Source organism: Gasterosteus aculeatus, chromosome 20 (assembly GCF_964276395.1).
Source record: "Gasterosteus aculeatus chromosome 20, fGasAcu3.hap1.1, whole genome shotgun sequence".
Classification (NCBI taxonomy): Eukaryota; Metazoa; Chordata; class Actinopteri; order Perciformes; family Gasterosteidae; genus Gasterosteus; species Gasterosteus aculeatus.
Window position 1 is genome coordinate 1,857,165 of NC_135707.1, and position 18,067 is coordinate 1,875,231.

The 18,067-nt window shown below is 42.4% G+C and overlaps 1 protein-coding gene across 2 annotated transcripts; it reads right to left on the reverse strand.

Annotated features, from left to right (window-relative positions):
• Positions 1-10,534: 10,534 nt before the first annotated feature.
• Positions 10,535-17,679, reverse strand: LOC120811183 (meprin A subunit beta). Of its 2 annotated transcripts, XM_040166392.2 has the most exons (14): positions 17,480-17,679; positions 17,185-17,203; positions 17,034-17,072; positions 16,877-16,902; positions 16,710-16,794; positions 16,356-16,473; positions 15,962-16,143; positions 15,599-15,814; positions 14,188-14,346; positions 13,340-13,570; positions 12,759-13,199; positions 11,432-11,605; positions 11,191-11,290; positions 10,535-11,078 (listed from the first exon to the last, which is right to left on the reverse strand). In XM_040166392.2, the coding sequence occupies exons 1-14, from the start codon at positions 17,552-17,554 to the stop codon at positions 10,952-10,954; spliced, it is 1,992 nt and encodes a 663-aa protein (XP_040022326.2). In that variant the 5' UTR covers positions 17,555-17,679; the 3' UTR covers positions 10,535-10,951. The 2 variants fall into 2 exon arrangements, with proteins under 2 accessions (XP_040022326.2, XP_077950544.1); XM_078094418.1 differs by lacking the exons at positions 10,535-11,078; positions 11,191-11,290; positions 11,432-11,605 and adding an exon at positions 12,001-12,246.
• Between the last annotated feature and the right edge of the window lie 388 nt (positions 17,680-18,067).

Here is an 18,067-nt window from a genome sequence, read left to right on the forward strand (position 1 = left end):
ATCATACTACACAACAGGGCGCCTCTGCTTTGTGCCACACAGGAATCTGGTTGGGCATAAAAAGGCCCTCCGCCTTTTACAGAATTACCTGTAAAAATAAGATCTTAAACTTCTAACTTATTAACACATTCGTACACCAAGAAACTGGAGAAATATATAACTTTTCAATTTTTATTTGTCTCTTTTTCACAGTTTTGGTATCAGTTGAAAACATGTCGGAGGAGAATGTTTTCTTGTTAAAATTGTTTTATGTACAAAAATGAGCAGGTGACTAGAAGGTTACTGTGCTTTAAAATTACAACACAGTAACATATATTTACCCAAAATGTCCTTTAAACAGTTGGTGTAAAAAGATGGACACGGAAAGGAACCTGTGAACCTCAATGCGGACGTGAATAGCTTTAGTGGGAAATGAATTGAAACGTGAAGCTTGATGTTATACCGGTTCTCATGTATGGAACCTTTTGTTTTCACATTCTGTACATTCCATGTCACATTACTTTTTTTAAAGTCACGTTTCCTTCTCATCTGTTGCCTGCGGTTTGTTAAATGAATTTTTATATTTTGCTTTTGAACTTCAACTCAAGTCCTTTTTTATTCCTTTGACATGTGCAAGGAGGGAAAAAGTTAAAATGTTGTGTCCTTATGGAAAGATGTGTGAGGAAACCGGGTCTTTGTGTATCTCTGTTCCACTTTTGTGCTTCCATTCCGAGGTGGAGACACAAACACTTGTCTGAAGTCAATAAATGTCAAAGTGTTTGACAAGTGTCGACAGACACGATCTTCCACTCTTCTTTAGAGGGCAGGTTTGACTACTTGCGTTCAACACGTGATCCTACGTTTGTAACTGAGCACTAACATTATGTCTCTTGCAATCCTAAATGCCATTGTATTGTAGATTGTATATATATATATATATAGATATATAGTTGTATGTTTTTTGTGGAATTAAAGGAACTTTTCTCCTTGCAAAACATACAATCAGTCTTTTTGGAGAAGGGCGCGGAGGTAGTGCAGAATCAGCATTGTATTTATTGTCTTTAAATAGACATTAACATGAATCCAACATATTGTAGCGAACAGATTAATTGATGGAGAAGACGTTATCTTTCAGTCCACAACACACACATTGAGCTTCCCACAGCAGCTCTCAAGCTGGACACCGGTTCACTCACAGCTCCTTTCTTGCTGATACGGCATCACAGGCACCAGCCAATCAGATCGCGTTTATTCTCACATCAAAAGAGCGCGAAGCTCAAAAATAAAAGATGGTGGAACAAACTCCAAAGATCAGGGGGTCCCTGCTCCATCTCGCTGTTGAACACCCCATGTCTATTGTTTTGACTAAGTGAAAAAAACAGAGATGAGTGCAGACTAAAACACAAATGAAGAAATATTTTAAGGGAATTTACCAAATTGGTTAAAAGTTGGCAAAGCATTGCTCCTTCAACACAATAACATAATCATTTATAAAAAAATACAAATACAAATCAGAAAACAGGGTTAAAAGTTAAACTTTCCTGAACTACACTCACAGACGCACAGACTCAAACTCTCACACTCAGACACACACGCACAAGTTGACTTGAAGCGTATTAATTAAATCATTGTAGTAAATTTATACATCAGATTTGATCACAGCTTAAGATACCCAAGTGCTATAAATTGACTTTAAAATGACATTAAAAAGTACAACACACACAAATATATTTGTCAACAATCACTGATGTGGGACAACGCACAGAATATATACATGATAACGGATTGAAAATTGATGGGCCAAAAAAGGCAAATAACAAAAACATGTCTTGGCAATTATAGGCTCCCGGCTTTACTGCTGTTATTTTTTTAATGATTTAATTGAAGCGCTTGATCTTAAAAAAGTTTGCGTTTCCCTTTTTATGGATCTCTCTAAAGCTTTTGACACGGTTGATCACAAGATATTGATCAGTGTTACGTCCCCAGAAATCTGGGTTCGTATAATGATTCTGATTCAGGGATTACTTGTAGTTTTCGTGTGTGTGTGTGTCTGTGTGTGTTTTTCAGGTAGGATTGGGACCCTGAGGATATATTCAATTGTGATTAATGTTAAATAGCTTGTGTTTCTTTTGGAACGTGTAGCAGCAGGAGGGAGCAATTGTTTGTTTGTGTCATTTGATTAATTATTTGTTTCCTCTTTTGTTCACAGTGAGTGGGGAGTAGATTTAGAGCTACCCCGGGGTATACATCACCCGTAGGTTTACTTCTGTCTACAAACACCAGTTTAGACCTGAGCGGACCGCCACCTGTAAGTTTGGTTAGGGCGCCTTGACCGTGTGCCAGGTAGAGTGTTTTCAAATGGGGGGGGGTTAGTACAGGTTAGGGGTGGGGACCTTTTTGTCAGTCGGGCCGGAGCCGGGGAGGAGGACAAGGACGCAGAGAGGCTTGACTGCAGGAGATTTATTCAAATAATATCATATATCTAATAACACCAAAATACAACGATCCCTTTCACATCACAATACTAGCGCGGGTGAACATGCAAAACTACAAGACACACTGGCACAGGACAAAGGGAGACGCAGACAATAAGTATCCATGGGGGAGGTGAGGGAACAGGTGGAGACAATTAGGAATCAGGGGAGACAATCGACAGGAGACACCTGAGGAAGGGCAAGACACCTGAAACGAGAGGGGGTTTAGACGCCACAATAAAACAGGAAGTCTCAAAATCAGACGTAAGACGGGACACAAACACAAACTTCACCAACATGTATGACAGTACCCCCCCCCTAAGGCCGAATTCCAGGCGGCCGTGGAATCTCCGGATGGTCTCTGTAAAAACCTTGAACGAGATCAGGGTCCATGATGAGGCTGGGAGCCACCCATTGTCGTTCCTCCGGGCCGTATCCCTCCCAGTCTACGAGGTATGCCCGCCTCTGCCGCGCTTCCGTACTGCCAACAGCTTCTTCACAGTGTAGACCGGACCACCGTCGATCATTCGAGGGGGCGGGGGGGGGCTTGGAAATGTGGGGTGAACACGAAGCGACCTGGGCAGGCGGAGGCGTACAGCAGCTGGGTTGATCACTCTGGACACGGGGAACGGGCCGACGAACCGTGGAGCCAGCTTGCGTGACTCCACCTGCAGAGGCAGTTCCTTGGCTGCGAGCCACACTCGCTGGCCGGGCTGATAAACCGGAGCCGGTCTCCGTCTGCGGTCTGCTGCCCTCTTGACCCTGTCCCCCTGTCTGATCAGCGTCTGGCGAGCTGCTGCCCAGATGCGGCGGCAGCGGCGGACCAGGGCGTGAGCAGAGGGCACAGACACCTCTGATTCGGACTCTGGGAAAAAGGGGGGTTGGTAGCCGAACACACATTGGAAGGGGGACATACCAGTGGCTGAAGTGGGGAGGGAGTTATGGGCAAACTCGACCCACGTCAGGTGCTTGCTCCAGGCTGCAGGGCACTGCGCCACCAGGCACCGGAGGCCGGTTTCCAGCTGTTGGTTGAGGCGCTCAGTCTGGCCGTTAGCCTCCAGGTGGTACCCTGATGTAAGGCTCGCCGTGGCTCCGATGAGCTTGCAAAACTCCTTCCTGAACCTGGAGACGAATTGTGGCCCCCGATCCGACACAATCTCCCGGGGGAACCCGTGAATCCTAAAAACACTGTCCATCATCACCACTGCCGTCTCCTTAGCTGATGGCAGTTTAGGTAGGGCTATGTAGTGCACCATTTTGGAGAATCTGTCCACCACAGTCAGGATAGCGGTGTTACCGTTTGACGTCGAGAGCCCCGTGACAAAGTCTACAGAGATCTCGGCCTATGGCCGGGACGGAATGGGCAGTGGCTGCAGCAAGCCTGCCCGGGTTCTGGAGGAGTTCTTGTTTCTGGCACAGACTGAGCATGCCTCCACGTACTCCCGGACCTCCGGCTCCATGGCGGGCCACCAGAACCTCTGCGTGATGGCAAACATGGTCCGCCGTACGCCCGGATGGCAGGTGAGCAGGGACGAGTGAGCCCAGTGAATCACCTGAGGGCGCAATTCCACAGGGACAAACAGGCGATTATCAGGACACCCACGAGGTGGAGGGGTCTCACCGTTAGCCTGCTTCACCTTGGATTCTATAGGCCAGGTCACTGCTCCAACCACACAGTTTAGTGGGAGGATAGGTTCAGGTGCCCTGGCCACCAACTCGGGGCTGAACAACCGTGACGGAGCATCAAGATTGGTGTTCCTCGAACCCGGGCTGTAGGATAAAGAAAATTCAAAGCGGTTAAAAAACAATGACCATCGGGCTTGCCGCGAATTGAGTCGCTTGGCTTTCCTAATATATTGTAGATTTTTGTGATCTGTCCAAACCAAAAACCGTTGCTGAGCCCCCTCGAGCTCTGCCAGTATCTCCCGATCCCCCACGTCATAGTTCCGCTCTGCTGACGTCAATCGGCGGGACAAAAAGGCACAAGGGTGAAGCTTGTGGTCCCCTTCGGCTCGCTGGGAGAGGATGGCCCCGATCCCCTCGCTGGAGGCGTCCACGTCCACCACGAGCTGACAAGCCGGGTCGGGGAGTGTGAGGATGGGAGCTGTGGTGAATCTCCGCTTGAGCTCCCGGAAGGCTGCGTCTGCGTCGGCCGACCAGCGGAACGGGACCTGTGGGGGAGTGAGAGCATGGAGCGGGGCTGCTGTCGCGCTGAATCCCCTGATAAACCGCTTGTAGAAGTTGGCAAAACCGAGGAATTGCTGCAACTTCTTGCGGTTATCAGGTGTAGGCCAATCGGCTACCGCACTTACTTTAGCCGGATCCATCTGAACCTTTCCAGGAGCTACGATAAAGCCCAGGAAGGAAACAGTAGTGGCATGGAACTCAATCTTTTCCGCCTTGACATAGAGCCCATTGTCCAAAAGGCGCTGTAGGACGAGCTCGACCTGTCTCTTATAGGTGTCAAGGTCGGGTGAGTTATTAATGCACATGACTAATTCAGCTTCTTTCCGGGAGTTTTTTTTGTGCTTTCTCCCCTATCAGGTCTCCAGAGATCAGGTCTCCATAGGTTCCTTCGGGACCCTGGTCCTGACTAAATCTCAGAACTTCTTAAGTGAATCACATTTGGATGAGCTTGCCAAGCACTAGAGCATTAATCTGAAAAAAGAGGAGGTTCTGGTGGCCAGAAACTTCCTCGCCCGCAAAACAGAGGCTGGATGTCCACCCCGAGATATGCTAGCTGTGCACAACCTCCTAGACTCCGACATGTTTCCTTCTCTGAAGGCAATCTTTCAAGTTACCTTAACAGTGCCTGTGAGCGGCTGCTCATGTGAGAGGTCCTTTAGTGCACTGTGTCGGCTGCACTCCTGGCTGCGTAAGACAATGGGGCAGAAAAGGCTTCACAGTCTTGCAGCCATGTCAATTGAAAGTGACATTCTAGGGGGACTGAGTCACAACACACTGATAGACTGATTTGCCACCCTCAAAAACAGAAGGCATTCTTTGATGCTTCCACCCACTAAATAATCATTTTCCTGTGATTCCATACCACCCCTGTCCCAACAGTCTGAAATCTCCTGTGCATTGGATTCTTTTTTTTAATAATTTGAATGTATTGTGTGTATTTTTTATTTTTTTTATCTGCCTCTAATGCTTTCCTGGATCTAGTCCTATAGTGTTTTTCTCTGTACATTGCAATCCTGTAAAATAAAAGCAGAGAAAATGATTTCTCTCTTTATTTGAGAAAAGTTCATATTTCCCTATGACCCTGACATTCTGTCTCTTGTGTTATCATGTACTGAATGCAAGCAAAACTACAGAGCAAAATCACACTCTTTCTGATTAAACCATTCTATGAACTGTCTGAAACAATGGATATCCGCGGCCCCAAATGGGCCTTAAAAAAAAAAATTCCCGCACGCAAACACGCCACTCCCCTTGGGGCTAAGCCCCCCTTTCTTTGAATCCTAGAAACGCCCCTGCCTGGAAAGGAATTTTAGATGCAATCAGAAAGAATCACATGCTTGCGGCCACAGATGACGCATTCTTAAACATGCAGTTTGTGACACCAGGTTTAACCATCACTCTGGGGTGGCAGGAAATAGGACTCACTTGCAGAGTTTAACCAAAACTACTTCTTTATCATCAAAAATTCTAAATGCCAAGGGGCAAAACGCAGACACGGATGGGGACCAGGGGCCCACGGGCAACACATGCACCAGGCACGGGAAGACGTGCAGGTGATTGGACACAGATGGAAACAATCAGGGACACGGCAGAAAATCACAGGGGATGACAGGACAAGGCCGGAAGTGAAGCTAACCAACGGGACACATGAGGCAGGAAACTACAAAATTAAACAGGAATAAACACAAACCGTGACACCTGGCAGCAGACCAGCGTTGCTCCTGGAGGCGGGGCCACAATCAACATTTCCTGACACGTTAATGTGTATGTGTTATGGTGTTCATATCTGACATCTGTTATATGTAAAATTTTGAAATTATTTATGGTTGAATTTCTTTTTTCTATTGATGCATTTTCAATGATCTGAGATATTTTTAAGTAATAGATCCGCTCCGGGTTCGGGCCGAATGAACGGGTAAAATCAGTAAATGGCTTTTTATGTTGACCCAGAATCCAAGCAACTCTGAGGGTACACTCATGAGCACGTTGTTGGGCTGTGAATGTGTGACTCAGGATCCTGTTTGAAAACGTGATCAAAATTGGAAGCTCGGTTGGGAATATTTGGAAGAATTCAGCCGAACAACTTCTCTTATTCTGGTAGATTTCTTTGTCAGATCACAGGTCAAGTATCAGGGCTGCGCTTGCAAAGGCAGGAGCAGTTCTGTTGGCCCGCAGGCCAGAAGAACAACTGACTAATATCAGGAAAAACATTATGTTTTTTTTATTTGTTGATAGATATAGAAGAAAGGATTTCTCTTGGCCCTAAACTAGCGTTGACGAGGACCTCCTGCCGCAACACTAGATCCAATCACATACAATGTGTGGCGTCCTGACATTAATGTAAACATAACGAAGAAAGCGTCTGGGTCTATTCTACTTGTATTCCCAACTGTAGCTTTATGGATTAAGCAAATATTTATGTTTTCATGTGTTAACTGACTTTCAGTTTCCATAGCCGGTGGTGCATGGAGTAGCGCGGGTGCGCATAACCCTAACACCCCCTAACCACAAGGTTGGCAGTTTGATCCCCGGCTTCTCCGTGTCCCTGAGCAAGACACCTAACCCTTGCTCCCTGGGTGTAATGTAAAAATGTAAAAGCCATGGGTTAAAAAAGCAATGTAAGTAAGTTGCTTTGGATAAAAGCATCAGCTAAATGACCTGTAAAATAGTCTTTTTAGATAAACTCTGACATCTAGTGGTGGCAGGTGGCAGCTTGGCAATCCTCTGACTAGTGGCAACAGGAACGAAAGGTAAAACTAGGTGGTAGTCCGAGACAAACAAAACAACATGCTCAGTTGACGAAATGAAACCCAAGAAGATATTTAAAAAAATGACACCCCACTCAGGTCAATAAAAAAACAAGAGACAGCTCGGCAACAAGTGTCGCTATTGTGACTTTCATTCCGTCACCTGACATGTTTTGACTTTTTTCACCAAACCATATTATATTTGACAACAAGTTTTGACCCTTTTTTCCATGTCATTTTTTGACCTTTTCTTTCTTTTTTGACAATTTCTTTCTTCGTTGATATTTTTCACCATTTCCTCAATTACATTTTTTGACTTAATATTGTCACGGTGTGGTTTTATTTCCTGTCTTATTTTGTAGCTTTCTGCTTCTTGTCTCCCTGGGTAACTTCACTTCCTGTCTTGTCCTGTCATCGGCTGTGATTGTCTGATTGTTTCCACCTGTGTCCAATCACCTGCACCTCCCTAGTGTATTTAAGCTGTGTGTGTGTCTCCTGTCACGCGTCATTGTCTTTTGTCCTGGATGTTCCTCGTTCCTGCCAGCCCCCCCCCTTTTTTCAAAACATTTTGACCTAACTTATTCATTATAACTGTGTCAAAAAAGGCTATTATAGGGTAATGCTATGTATTTAATATTTATTAAAGTCGAAATAGTCAAAACTAATCCTAGTATAGAATGTTGGAAATATACATATATGGCATTTAAAAAAAAGTAATACAAAGTCTAAATAAGTGATTTGAAAAGTGTAGTGTATCAAATAAATGTCATAGCACGGTATCTTGAAATAAAATAAAAATAAAGTATATTGGACAATGTCATTCTTTGTATTATATAAAAAGCTATAAAGGAACCAATTCTACTTGATAAAATATATCTATATTTTTTTTAAGTGTTGAAACTCAATATCGCCATATTGTAATTCAAAAATGATATCTTAGCATAGTAGGTCCTACAAAAGTTAAGTTAAAAAGTAATGAAGGATTATCCGTCTCAACCATATAAATAGACGAAGGATGTTTACGAGAGAACGGAGCAGATTGAAGGACTTTTGTCGGAACAAATGCGTAAATATTAGCGCTTGTACGAGCCGTCATTGGCGGGTTTTTGAAGCGGGTTGGATTCACGGAGGGAGATCGCCGCAGACGCCGGTTTGCCGGTCGAGAGGTGCGCAAAGTTGTGGAGGAAAATACGGGACAAATGTGTCCGCGATGAAAAGCAGCAGTGTGGATGCACGGGGCAATAAAGTCTATGATAAATAAACAAACAAATAAATAAATAGACGTGACTCTGTAGGTCGTCTTCAACAAAACACGTCACTCCGCCTGTTGTTCTGGAGGTGAATCGCTCTGCAACATGAAACAAGCGCGTCGACGCAACGACGCAGACCCAAATGCAGAAGCATGCGCCGGCCTTTAATGTTGGCGCATGCTTCTGCATTTGATGGTTAACTGGGGTTGTTGCTGGTTGTCTACATCGCTACGGTTACAGAGAGGTGTCGTTGGTGCGCGCGTTCTCTCCCTCTCTGCATTTGATTGATGTGCGGTGTATGGAATGCCGTTTTAGTCAAAACCCATGTTGATCGATTTGATCTGCTAATGCTAGCATGCTACCTCGGAGCCCCCCGATGTCTTCCATTATGTCAACGCTCACGTCCCTTAGCCAGCCTTTTTTTTTTGCACACGGCTCTGTTGTCTGTTCTGAATATTAGATGTGGCCACGCCCCCTGATTTGCATATAAGAACTTGACATGTAAAACGGCATTATGAAATAAAAGACTCTGGAAATGAAAAGTGGCATTATGAAATAAAAGTACCATGAAATGAAAAGTGGCATTATGAAATAAAAGTACCATGAAATAATTAAATGTATTTAATATTTATGTATTTATTGCCTCATTTATTTATTTCATGATGTATTTCAAATGCATATTTCATGTATTTATTCATTTATTTAATTTAGACTAAAACGGCATTCCATAGCGGTGTGGTCCCCGTGCTTGAGCAGAGGGGAGAGGGCGGGAGTCACGTGAACAGGAGGGAGGGAGACGAGTCACGAGAGACAAACAGAGCAATGTGATTTGCATGTGATTTCCAACCATTTTCTGTTTGGTTTATTCATGCGCTCAATCCAATGTATGCAATTCCAAGTAGGAATCATCCCAGGCCTGCAGAGAACATGCTTCACTGCAAGAGAGGGTTAAAAAATCAGTTTGTCTAACAACTGACACCTGGACATCCCGTACCACCACATCCTGCTTGTAAGTTACATGTCACTTTGTTGAAAGTTACAAAATGGGGTCTGGATTGTTTTTAGTGTACAGAGAGAAGAAACAGGATCAGCCCCTCAAAGCTGAGGCACTTGGTCTTTCTCAATAAAGTAAGTAAATCTTCACTGAAGGACAAAACTCTGGATGTTGATCTTTTCTTTTTGTTTTACACAGTTTAATGTATATTTAGTTGTGTGACTTTTTTTAAGCTCCTGTATGTTGTTTCACTTTAAATGTGTTAAGTATTAAAAAGCTAAAAGTTTAAAATAGTTAAAAGCTGGTTAATTCATTTGTAAATAGTTAAACGTTTGTTTTTGCACTTTCTAATTTATTTGTTTTATCATTCTGTATAAATAAAAGTGTATTTGTATAATAAACATTTGATATCGTGCATGTTTTTTTTTTACATTAGTAATTCATATTGTGCATACTTTTACATTATTGTTGGTAATAAATTAATTTAAGCCAGAACCAAAAAATCTGAAGAGCCATTTGGGAGCCTAAGCTGAATGTATTTTAGGACCCTAAAATTATATTGTAGGCCGATCATTTATCTTCATCAGTGATTGGCTGACCTTGCCCAAGCTCAGCTGAGACATGCAGACAGGCGGAGACGACGTGCAAGAAAAAAATGTTTTGCACAAATGTCTTAATTTACAAACTGGGTATATTCAATGTTTCAAAAACACAAATATTGACTATTTGTAAAATGTATTTTTAATATAATAAAACAAATATAATCTTTTTTTTTGGCTCAAGGTGGCGCCACGCCCCATTGCCCTCTGTGGACCAGCCGCCACTGGACTTCACATCCCGTAACAAACCCCCGGTATAATTCAATCCAAAATAATACAGCACTGTCTAATGAACCAGATCATATTGTTTGGTGCATTTTCTTTATTGCTTGTATATGCTGCTTTTTTCACCAGAAAGCGAAAGTTATAGAATTCTATATCATACTGTGTACTAGCTAATTATAAAAGCAGGGATACTTTCATCAAAGACTGCTATGCCAAAGTACACTTTTAAGATCAACGCACAAACATAAAAAGAATAAAAAAACGGTCACATCACCAAACACCACAGGAGTACACACATGCAGTTAATTGTTACATGAAAATATAACTGGGACTCAAAGTAATCATACAATTTTTCACCAATAGTTATTTACTTATTAAACATTTTTTGTAATATGTGTCTATTCTAATATAAAGAGAAGAACTACTAGATTACTCAGCCAGTGGAAATTGTACTGATGATATCCCAGATGAGATGTACATCAAGGTATCAACGGCATCAATGCAATAGGAGGGTGAGGACAGGAGAAGCCACCAAACCAGCACAGAAGCCAAAAACACTGGTAGGTGGTGGACTGGTATTAAGTGGACTGGCAGTGGTAGTAGGTGGACGGATAGTTAGGAATCTGGGAAAGGCATATGAGGCAAAATATACATTATATTAAAATCAGAATTCTTTAGTTAATGTTTTTCTGTAAGTAGTTGTATTCAGTCTACATTGACTACGTAATGCCCTACCGAGATGAGCATGTGCCATTATCTCCAGGAGCATATTTGATGTCCACTGTTTCCACTTTAGGACATGGTAAAGTATTTCCTTGAACAAGAGGAGAGAGATCTAACAAAAGAAGACAGTTTCAGTAAGTAAGAAAACTTCATTTTAGGTGTAATTTGATATTTGAATGAGACATGTTGTAGAATTCCAAACAAAGCAGTTATGCAGTCAAGTGAACAGGTACAGTTTGTTTTATCAACTTGCCTTGGAAGCTGAAGGAAAAAACAGCACTCCCTCCCTTGAGGAAGTCACTGGATTTGATCTCTTCGGAATCAGTAAAACCACCGAAACCATACGCTGTTCCGGCAAAAAAGGTCTCACCATAGTCATCTACAATTTGATTTCCCCTCTCACGAGGATTGCCCCATAAATAGGTACCTGTTAAAAGCAAATAGATGATCAAGAGCAAGTCAAGTGGAACCTCAGGGACTCATGTATGTACATTTGCAAACTTCTCCACCCACTATAGCGCACATTGCAAGCATTTAAATGTGCAAGTGAATGGACTTCCTTCTCTCTTTGTATCACAGATCAAAAGTCAAAACAGTCAAAACAGCGAAAGCAAAAATTCAGTGACAACAAAGTCGATGTGTTATTTGGGCACCGGTGATGGTGAAGTGTGTGTATTGACTAGTGCGCTGTAGCAAAGCGTAAAGTACTTGTGCTGTGATACTGCTGATGCAATGACTGTTTGAAATGATGCTGCTGCCAACAATTGTAACGTAGCGAGGAGTTTAACAACTGCTGGAATGCAACGTGAACACTGAGTTGGAGATTCAAATTCATCTTTGATTTCTTCCAGTAACTGTAATATTGCATGGCCGCTTCATCTGTAACATGTAATGATTTTATGTTCACTAAACTGAAAAAGTGTGATTCTTGTTGCAAAAGCTTGGCCTCACTGACCTATGTCGCCGTCTGGCTCAGATTACTGCTGAGGAAAGCCGCATTCTTGTTTAGTCTTTTAGGAGGCACTGAATATTTCCCGCAAACGGGAGGCACGCTATCACGAGGGGTTTCTGTACGGAATACATAATTAGACAGACTTTACTCATCCCCTCACATCTCTTTATGGGAGATTCCTACCTTCCCCATGACCCTCCCCTGAATGAATGCATATGCATGACACGGAAAGCGCAATTTTCCCTTTTCAGTCTCCGCAACAGGCAGTCCTCGCTTTTACCTCAGTGGGGCTTGTTTGTACATACAGTACCTCGCCATGCTTTTAAACGCACATTGCGAAACTAATATGCCTGTGGGAGCGAAAGTCTTAGTACATGAGGCCCTGGAAAAAGTCCAAAAGAGACACTGACTGAACCCCAAGCTGCTGCCCAGCTGCTTCACAATAGCCTGCTCCTAATGCTTAGGATGGGTTGAATGCAATGGTGAACTTGTTTCTAGGTACCTTTATGTATGTCACAGGCGTAATACCGTTTCACATTTTTTAATAACCAGAGAGGAAATTGTTACATATAGTGGGCTAAAGAGTAGAACAAAAAATGGGATTTCTACCTGTTTTTTTTCAACTTACCATTAATGATTTGCCTTAAGTCAGTGGTGTAGCTCCGTTGCTTTGACATCTGCAGCTGCAAATTGGGTTTCTGATCGAGCATTTTGAAGGTCACCTGCCTTTGTTGGCAAGGCCACACCAGCCTGTCATCATTTTCACCAGACAAGAGCTGCATATACACGCCGACGGTTCCATTGTTTGGCAGAATCAGAAACCTGTAAGCATAGCCTCCACTGGAGTAGCGCCGTGGACTGGCCAGAGTCTGGCTAGTCTTCAAAATGTTCTCAAAATCATCGATCTGCATGGTCACGTGTGGACATTCGATCTCGGACAGATTGATGTCGTCGATTGAGAAGCCACCTGAAGAGTTTCCTGCTCCTTTACGAACCTCAAACTCAACTTTGAAGGTCTTGGTGGCATTGAGGGAAACATGCTTGAGCTGCCAGTACGATGTTGGTGAACCTGGAGAAAACGTTTTCGGATGACTTAGTTACATCACTTGAATATCAATACCTGCATTATGATTTTTAGCTTTCAAACATTTGAGTCTTAAATATCCTTTAGAGCAGATTATATGAAATAATCATACAGCTTGAGATTACCAGTGATCTGTCCCATAAGGCGGCGTGTTCCTGAGGAGTCCTGTTCATCTTGAAACTCTCTGATCCAGATGTTGAGTTGGTCTGATCCGTTTCCACTGTGATAATAGTAGAACTGGAGACACTGGACGTGACATTCCCTATTGGGTCTCATCTCCTGGGTCTGTAGCCAGGCCGAGTCTCCTTCTTGAGCTGATGCTGTGCTAGCATGCATGAAGTAACCCGTATCACCACCTACAACGTTGTTGTCCAAAACAAATGTGTTATGGTGGACTTTCCAATGTCCGATCTATATAAAAGGTAACTGATTAAAGCAAATGATAAATCAGCAAGATTTAACTATAAGATCATCTTAGTTTGGCATCACGGTGGTGTGGTGGTTAGCACTGTCACCTCACGGTAAGAAGGTTCTGGGTTCTATACCACCCAGCGGCCTTTCTATGCAGAGTTTGCATGTTCTACCAGCGTCTTCGTGGCTTCTCTCCGGGTACTCCAGCTTCGTCCCTCAGTCCAAAGTTATGCTCGGGGCATTAGGTTAGTTGTTGACACTAATTTGGTCAGCCCTGCAATTGACTGGTGACCAGTCCAGTGTTTAGATTTAGTGGTAGGCTTTGGGGCTCAATACATTTCTGGTTTCAAATGAAATAGGGAAGAACCACGCAGTACCAAAGTTTCATGCAACATTTTATAGCCATGCGATGGGTGGGGAAAGTGGAGACCCCCGAAGAGCTTTGCCATATTGTAATATTGAATATTGTTGTTCATGGTTGGTGCCATAACAAGTTAAACAACAATACATTTAGCATATTAAGCTGTTTACAAACTGCAAGGTTTTCCTTTAAAAATCTTACCAGAATCCCCTCCACTTGGTAGATTGGTGTGGTCGGACTTTGGACCAGCGACAACATTCGTTACCATTTCCCAGCTGCTGCCCCCCTTTGAGCATTGATTCATTTCACACATGGTCCCATTAGAGAAATCACAGTACATCTTTGATGCAATCGTCGTGTCTGCAGAGGTGAATGAATAACACAAGATTGAGAATGATTAATAAACTTCAAGGTATCAAATTAAAATGTGAACGATTTTGTGGTAATGTTTGCGGAAAAAGCATTAATGCGTGGTGCGATGAGCTGAATTTCAAACAGCTTTTTCAGGTATGGAAGTGTTAGCATTGTGTAGCGATAAGTCAGGCTTGTATTGTTACAGAGGTGCACTAATGGTTTTCTCCCATTCATTAAACAATAACCTTCTATTTCGTGGATAGATATTTGTCACGGTGTGGTTCACTTCCTGTCGTATTTTGTAGTTTTCTGCCACTCGTGTCCCCGGGTAACTTCACTTCCTGCCTTGTCCCGTCATCCCCTGTGAACGTCTAATAGTTTCCACCTGTGTCCAATCACCTGCACCTCCCTTGTGTATTTAAACCGTGTGTCACTTGTGTCACTTGTCGCGTCATTGTCTATCGTCGTGGATGTTCATAGTTTCCTGCCTGCTGTTTTCCCCCTGGTTCCTGTGTGTTTTTGCCCCTTGGCCTTTTGATTTTGCCTTTTGCTTTCTGAGAAGTCTGCGCTTGACTCCTCCCTCCTCCACCCATCCCTGACAATATTAGAGAGACATCTAATAGACATCTTAACTCTGCATTGATCCATATCTCCTGTTTCCACCACAATTCCGGTTTTTCTATCTAGCAACGATTGTAAGTGGCAAAATGTTATTAGTCACATACATGCCTTGCAAGTGCTCCAATGGTTTAATAAAACAAAAGCATTGGTTGTCTTTTTGAAAAACATTGCCTGCGTTTGTGCATTTCTACGACTAAAACTTGTGACTTTGAGTAGTCACTGTTGTCAGTCGACGTCATGGATGAAAATAGCCCTTTGTTGCACCACAAAGACTCTTAGGGGACAAATTGGATGGTCGTCTGCTACGTCACCACAACCGTAACCAGGGAGTTTCAGTTGCCGTAGGCTGCTTACACACAGAGGTGACAGATCGGATAAGGGAAGGAGATCTTTTTTTTTATAACACCAATTCTTTGCTCTTTTCTTTAGTACTGACATTTAAGAATTACTTGTTGATTGTGGTGCCAGATCAGTAAAACGTACATATTAGTTCTTTTCACTGCTCTGATTGAAAGAAAGAATATGTTTTTGAGTTAAAATGACACAATACTTTCCGGTGGATATTATGTTCATACAAAGTTGAATGATATAAGTATGAATAAATAATGGATGGTGCCTTTAAACCTCAAACACTTACTGCATTTGTAGAGGAGGTTCAGCTCCAAAACATCACTGGGACTCACTTCCCGTCTTTGACCAATAACATCCTGAAATTTGGGGTCTTTGGTGATAATTGTTGGCCCGGTTCCTTTGCTGAATGCATTTTTGTCGTAGTGCATCACTGACGAGTAGTCGTACGGGACTCCGTGGGTGGTGGTGAGTTCGTTGCTAATTTGAAAGTTGTGCTCCATACCTTGAAGACACATGAAAGACAGCCTTCAAATATTTGATATAAATAATATAAACCTGAGGGCAGCTAGGATGGACAGGTAAGTGGGAAAATTAATTTAGTCTTGAAATCCAAAACACATTTTGAAATGACGCTAAAAGAGAATTCAACCTGGTTGGATGTTCTCGAATAGGATGGTCACATAATCATCTCTGTCATTTCTGGATTGCTCATGGTAGAAGCCAAAAGCATGAAGGAACTCATGTTCAACGATGGCAACGTGATCACAGAATGCCCCGATGGAAAGATCTTGTCCTCCAGGTTGAGTGTTTCGCCCAATATATGAAAAACATCTAAAACAGGAAAAGGCACTCATGAATAAACTTTTGACCACAAGTGTCATTTATCAAAGCTTAAGTTAAGAGGAAGTTGAAAAGTATGCTAAGGAAATAAAATTAACCAAATGTGCTGAAAGAAAATTAATCTAAGTGTTAGCCCAACTAATATTGAATTGCTAACAACAAAGACAAAAGAAACTAAGAAGTGAAGAACCTACAATACGTACCCGTTTAACTTTTGGACAGAGATGTAAATTTCTTCCGAGTCCCTCGGTTTGAAGTCGATACAAGTCTTCAGTCTGAACTGGTCTAAAGCTTTCAGGATGACGCCCTTAGCGTTCATCTCTTCCAAATGTAAATTGTGTAATAAGGAGAAAGGACAATGTAAGTACAACGTATGGATAAGTTATGTTTCTTCTGTTCTGAGAGCTCTCGGCTCCAGAGCAGCTTCAATAGTTCAGCTCACGTCATGTGGTGTTGCTGTGCGGCGCGTAATCTGTGTGACCACAGCCTGCCAGTGGCAGCTTTCTTCTCTCTTAACTGACCATTTATGATTATGAAACAGGAGAAAATATGTTTACCCAGGTCTTTATCCAGGAGATACGGTACTGGGGATGTCCACAGTCGTCTCTCGTCAATGATTGCACTCCTTTGGGTGTTCGGTCTCTGATTCATAAGAAATGTATTTGGTGACCCAAAACTTCATGCATGCGTGTTAATCTTCTTAATGTTTGACCACAGAACTCACCTCCAGAATATCATCATGTAATAAATCTAAAACAAAAATCAACAAGTTAGTGGAGCAACAGTATGACCACACAACAAAGGATCTCTGCCAAATATCAACTTGAGAAAATAATCCGACCACAAGGTTGATTTATTGCCATGAAGAGGTTTAAAGTTACCCCTGTTTGCCTCGGTAATGTCCTGGTCTTCACCAATATCTACAAAAACAGATGAGATGCTGCTTTATGAAGTAACATGGATTAAATAAAAGTAATTATGTTGAATTATTTCGGTCAAATAAAATGAAGAATATCAGAGGTTCTAACTTACCCACTATCTCCATTCCATTCTGTAAAGAATCACATTTTATTTCATCAACAAATGCATTCATATCATTTGTTGTAATACAACATAAAGTGCAGGAAAAAACCCGTAATGGTTTTCTAATTTACAGTTTTCAAAAATCTGAAACATGTTCACTACCAGATGTTCGTATACATGGAAGCTGCTGTGATGGTTCGGAGCATAATAATGAACATAGTTCGTCATCAGGTACTTAAACACTTCTGTAGCATAAAACCCATCATCATTTGACAAAAGTACAAAGATAAAGAAATGTACTTACTTGTTGTTGTTGTTGTTTTGGGGAGAATGTTGATGAAAGTGCCAAGTTCACAACAAGAAAAATGTAGCCTTTCATCCTCGTTGTGTATTACTGACCAAACTGAAAACAAAGATGATATGAAACCTTTAAACAGTTGGTGTGAAAAGATGGACACGGAAAGGAACACGTGAACCTCAATGCGGACGTGAATAGCTTTAGTGGGAAATTAATTGAAACGTGAAGCCTGACTTGTTATACCGGTTCTCATGTATGGAACCTTTTGTTTTCACATTCTGTACATTCCATGTCACATTACTTTTTTTAAAGTCACGTTTCCTTCTCATCTGTTGCCTGCGGTTTGTTAAATGAATTTTTATATTTTGCTTTTGAACTTGAACTCAAGTCCTTTTTTATTCGTTTGACATGTGCAAGGAGGGAAAAAGTTAAAATGTTGTGTCCTTATGGAAAGATGTGTGAGGAAACCGGGTCTTTGTGTATCTCCGTTCCACCTTTTTGTGCTCTTCCGAGGTGCAGACAAACACTTCTCTGAAGTCAATAAAGTGTCGACAGACACGATCTTCCACTCTTCTTTAGAGGGCAGGTTTGACT

Bases quoted from the DNA above. Each gene is read 5' to 3' on its own strand.
- LOC120811183 (XM_040166392.2), bottom strand. From the start codon at position 17,554: ATGAAAGGCTACATTTTTCTTGTTGTGAACTTGGCACTTTCATCAACA. The intron at 15,815-15,961 runs GTTGAATTCTCT...TGTGTCTTCAAG, and splicing joins ATTCGAGAACATCCAACCAG to GTATGGAGCACAACTTTCAA. The intron at 11,079-11,190 runs GTAGGGCATTAC...TGCCTTTCCCAG, and splicing joins AATGGCACATGCTCATCTCG to ATTCCTAACTATCCGTCCAC.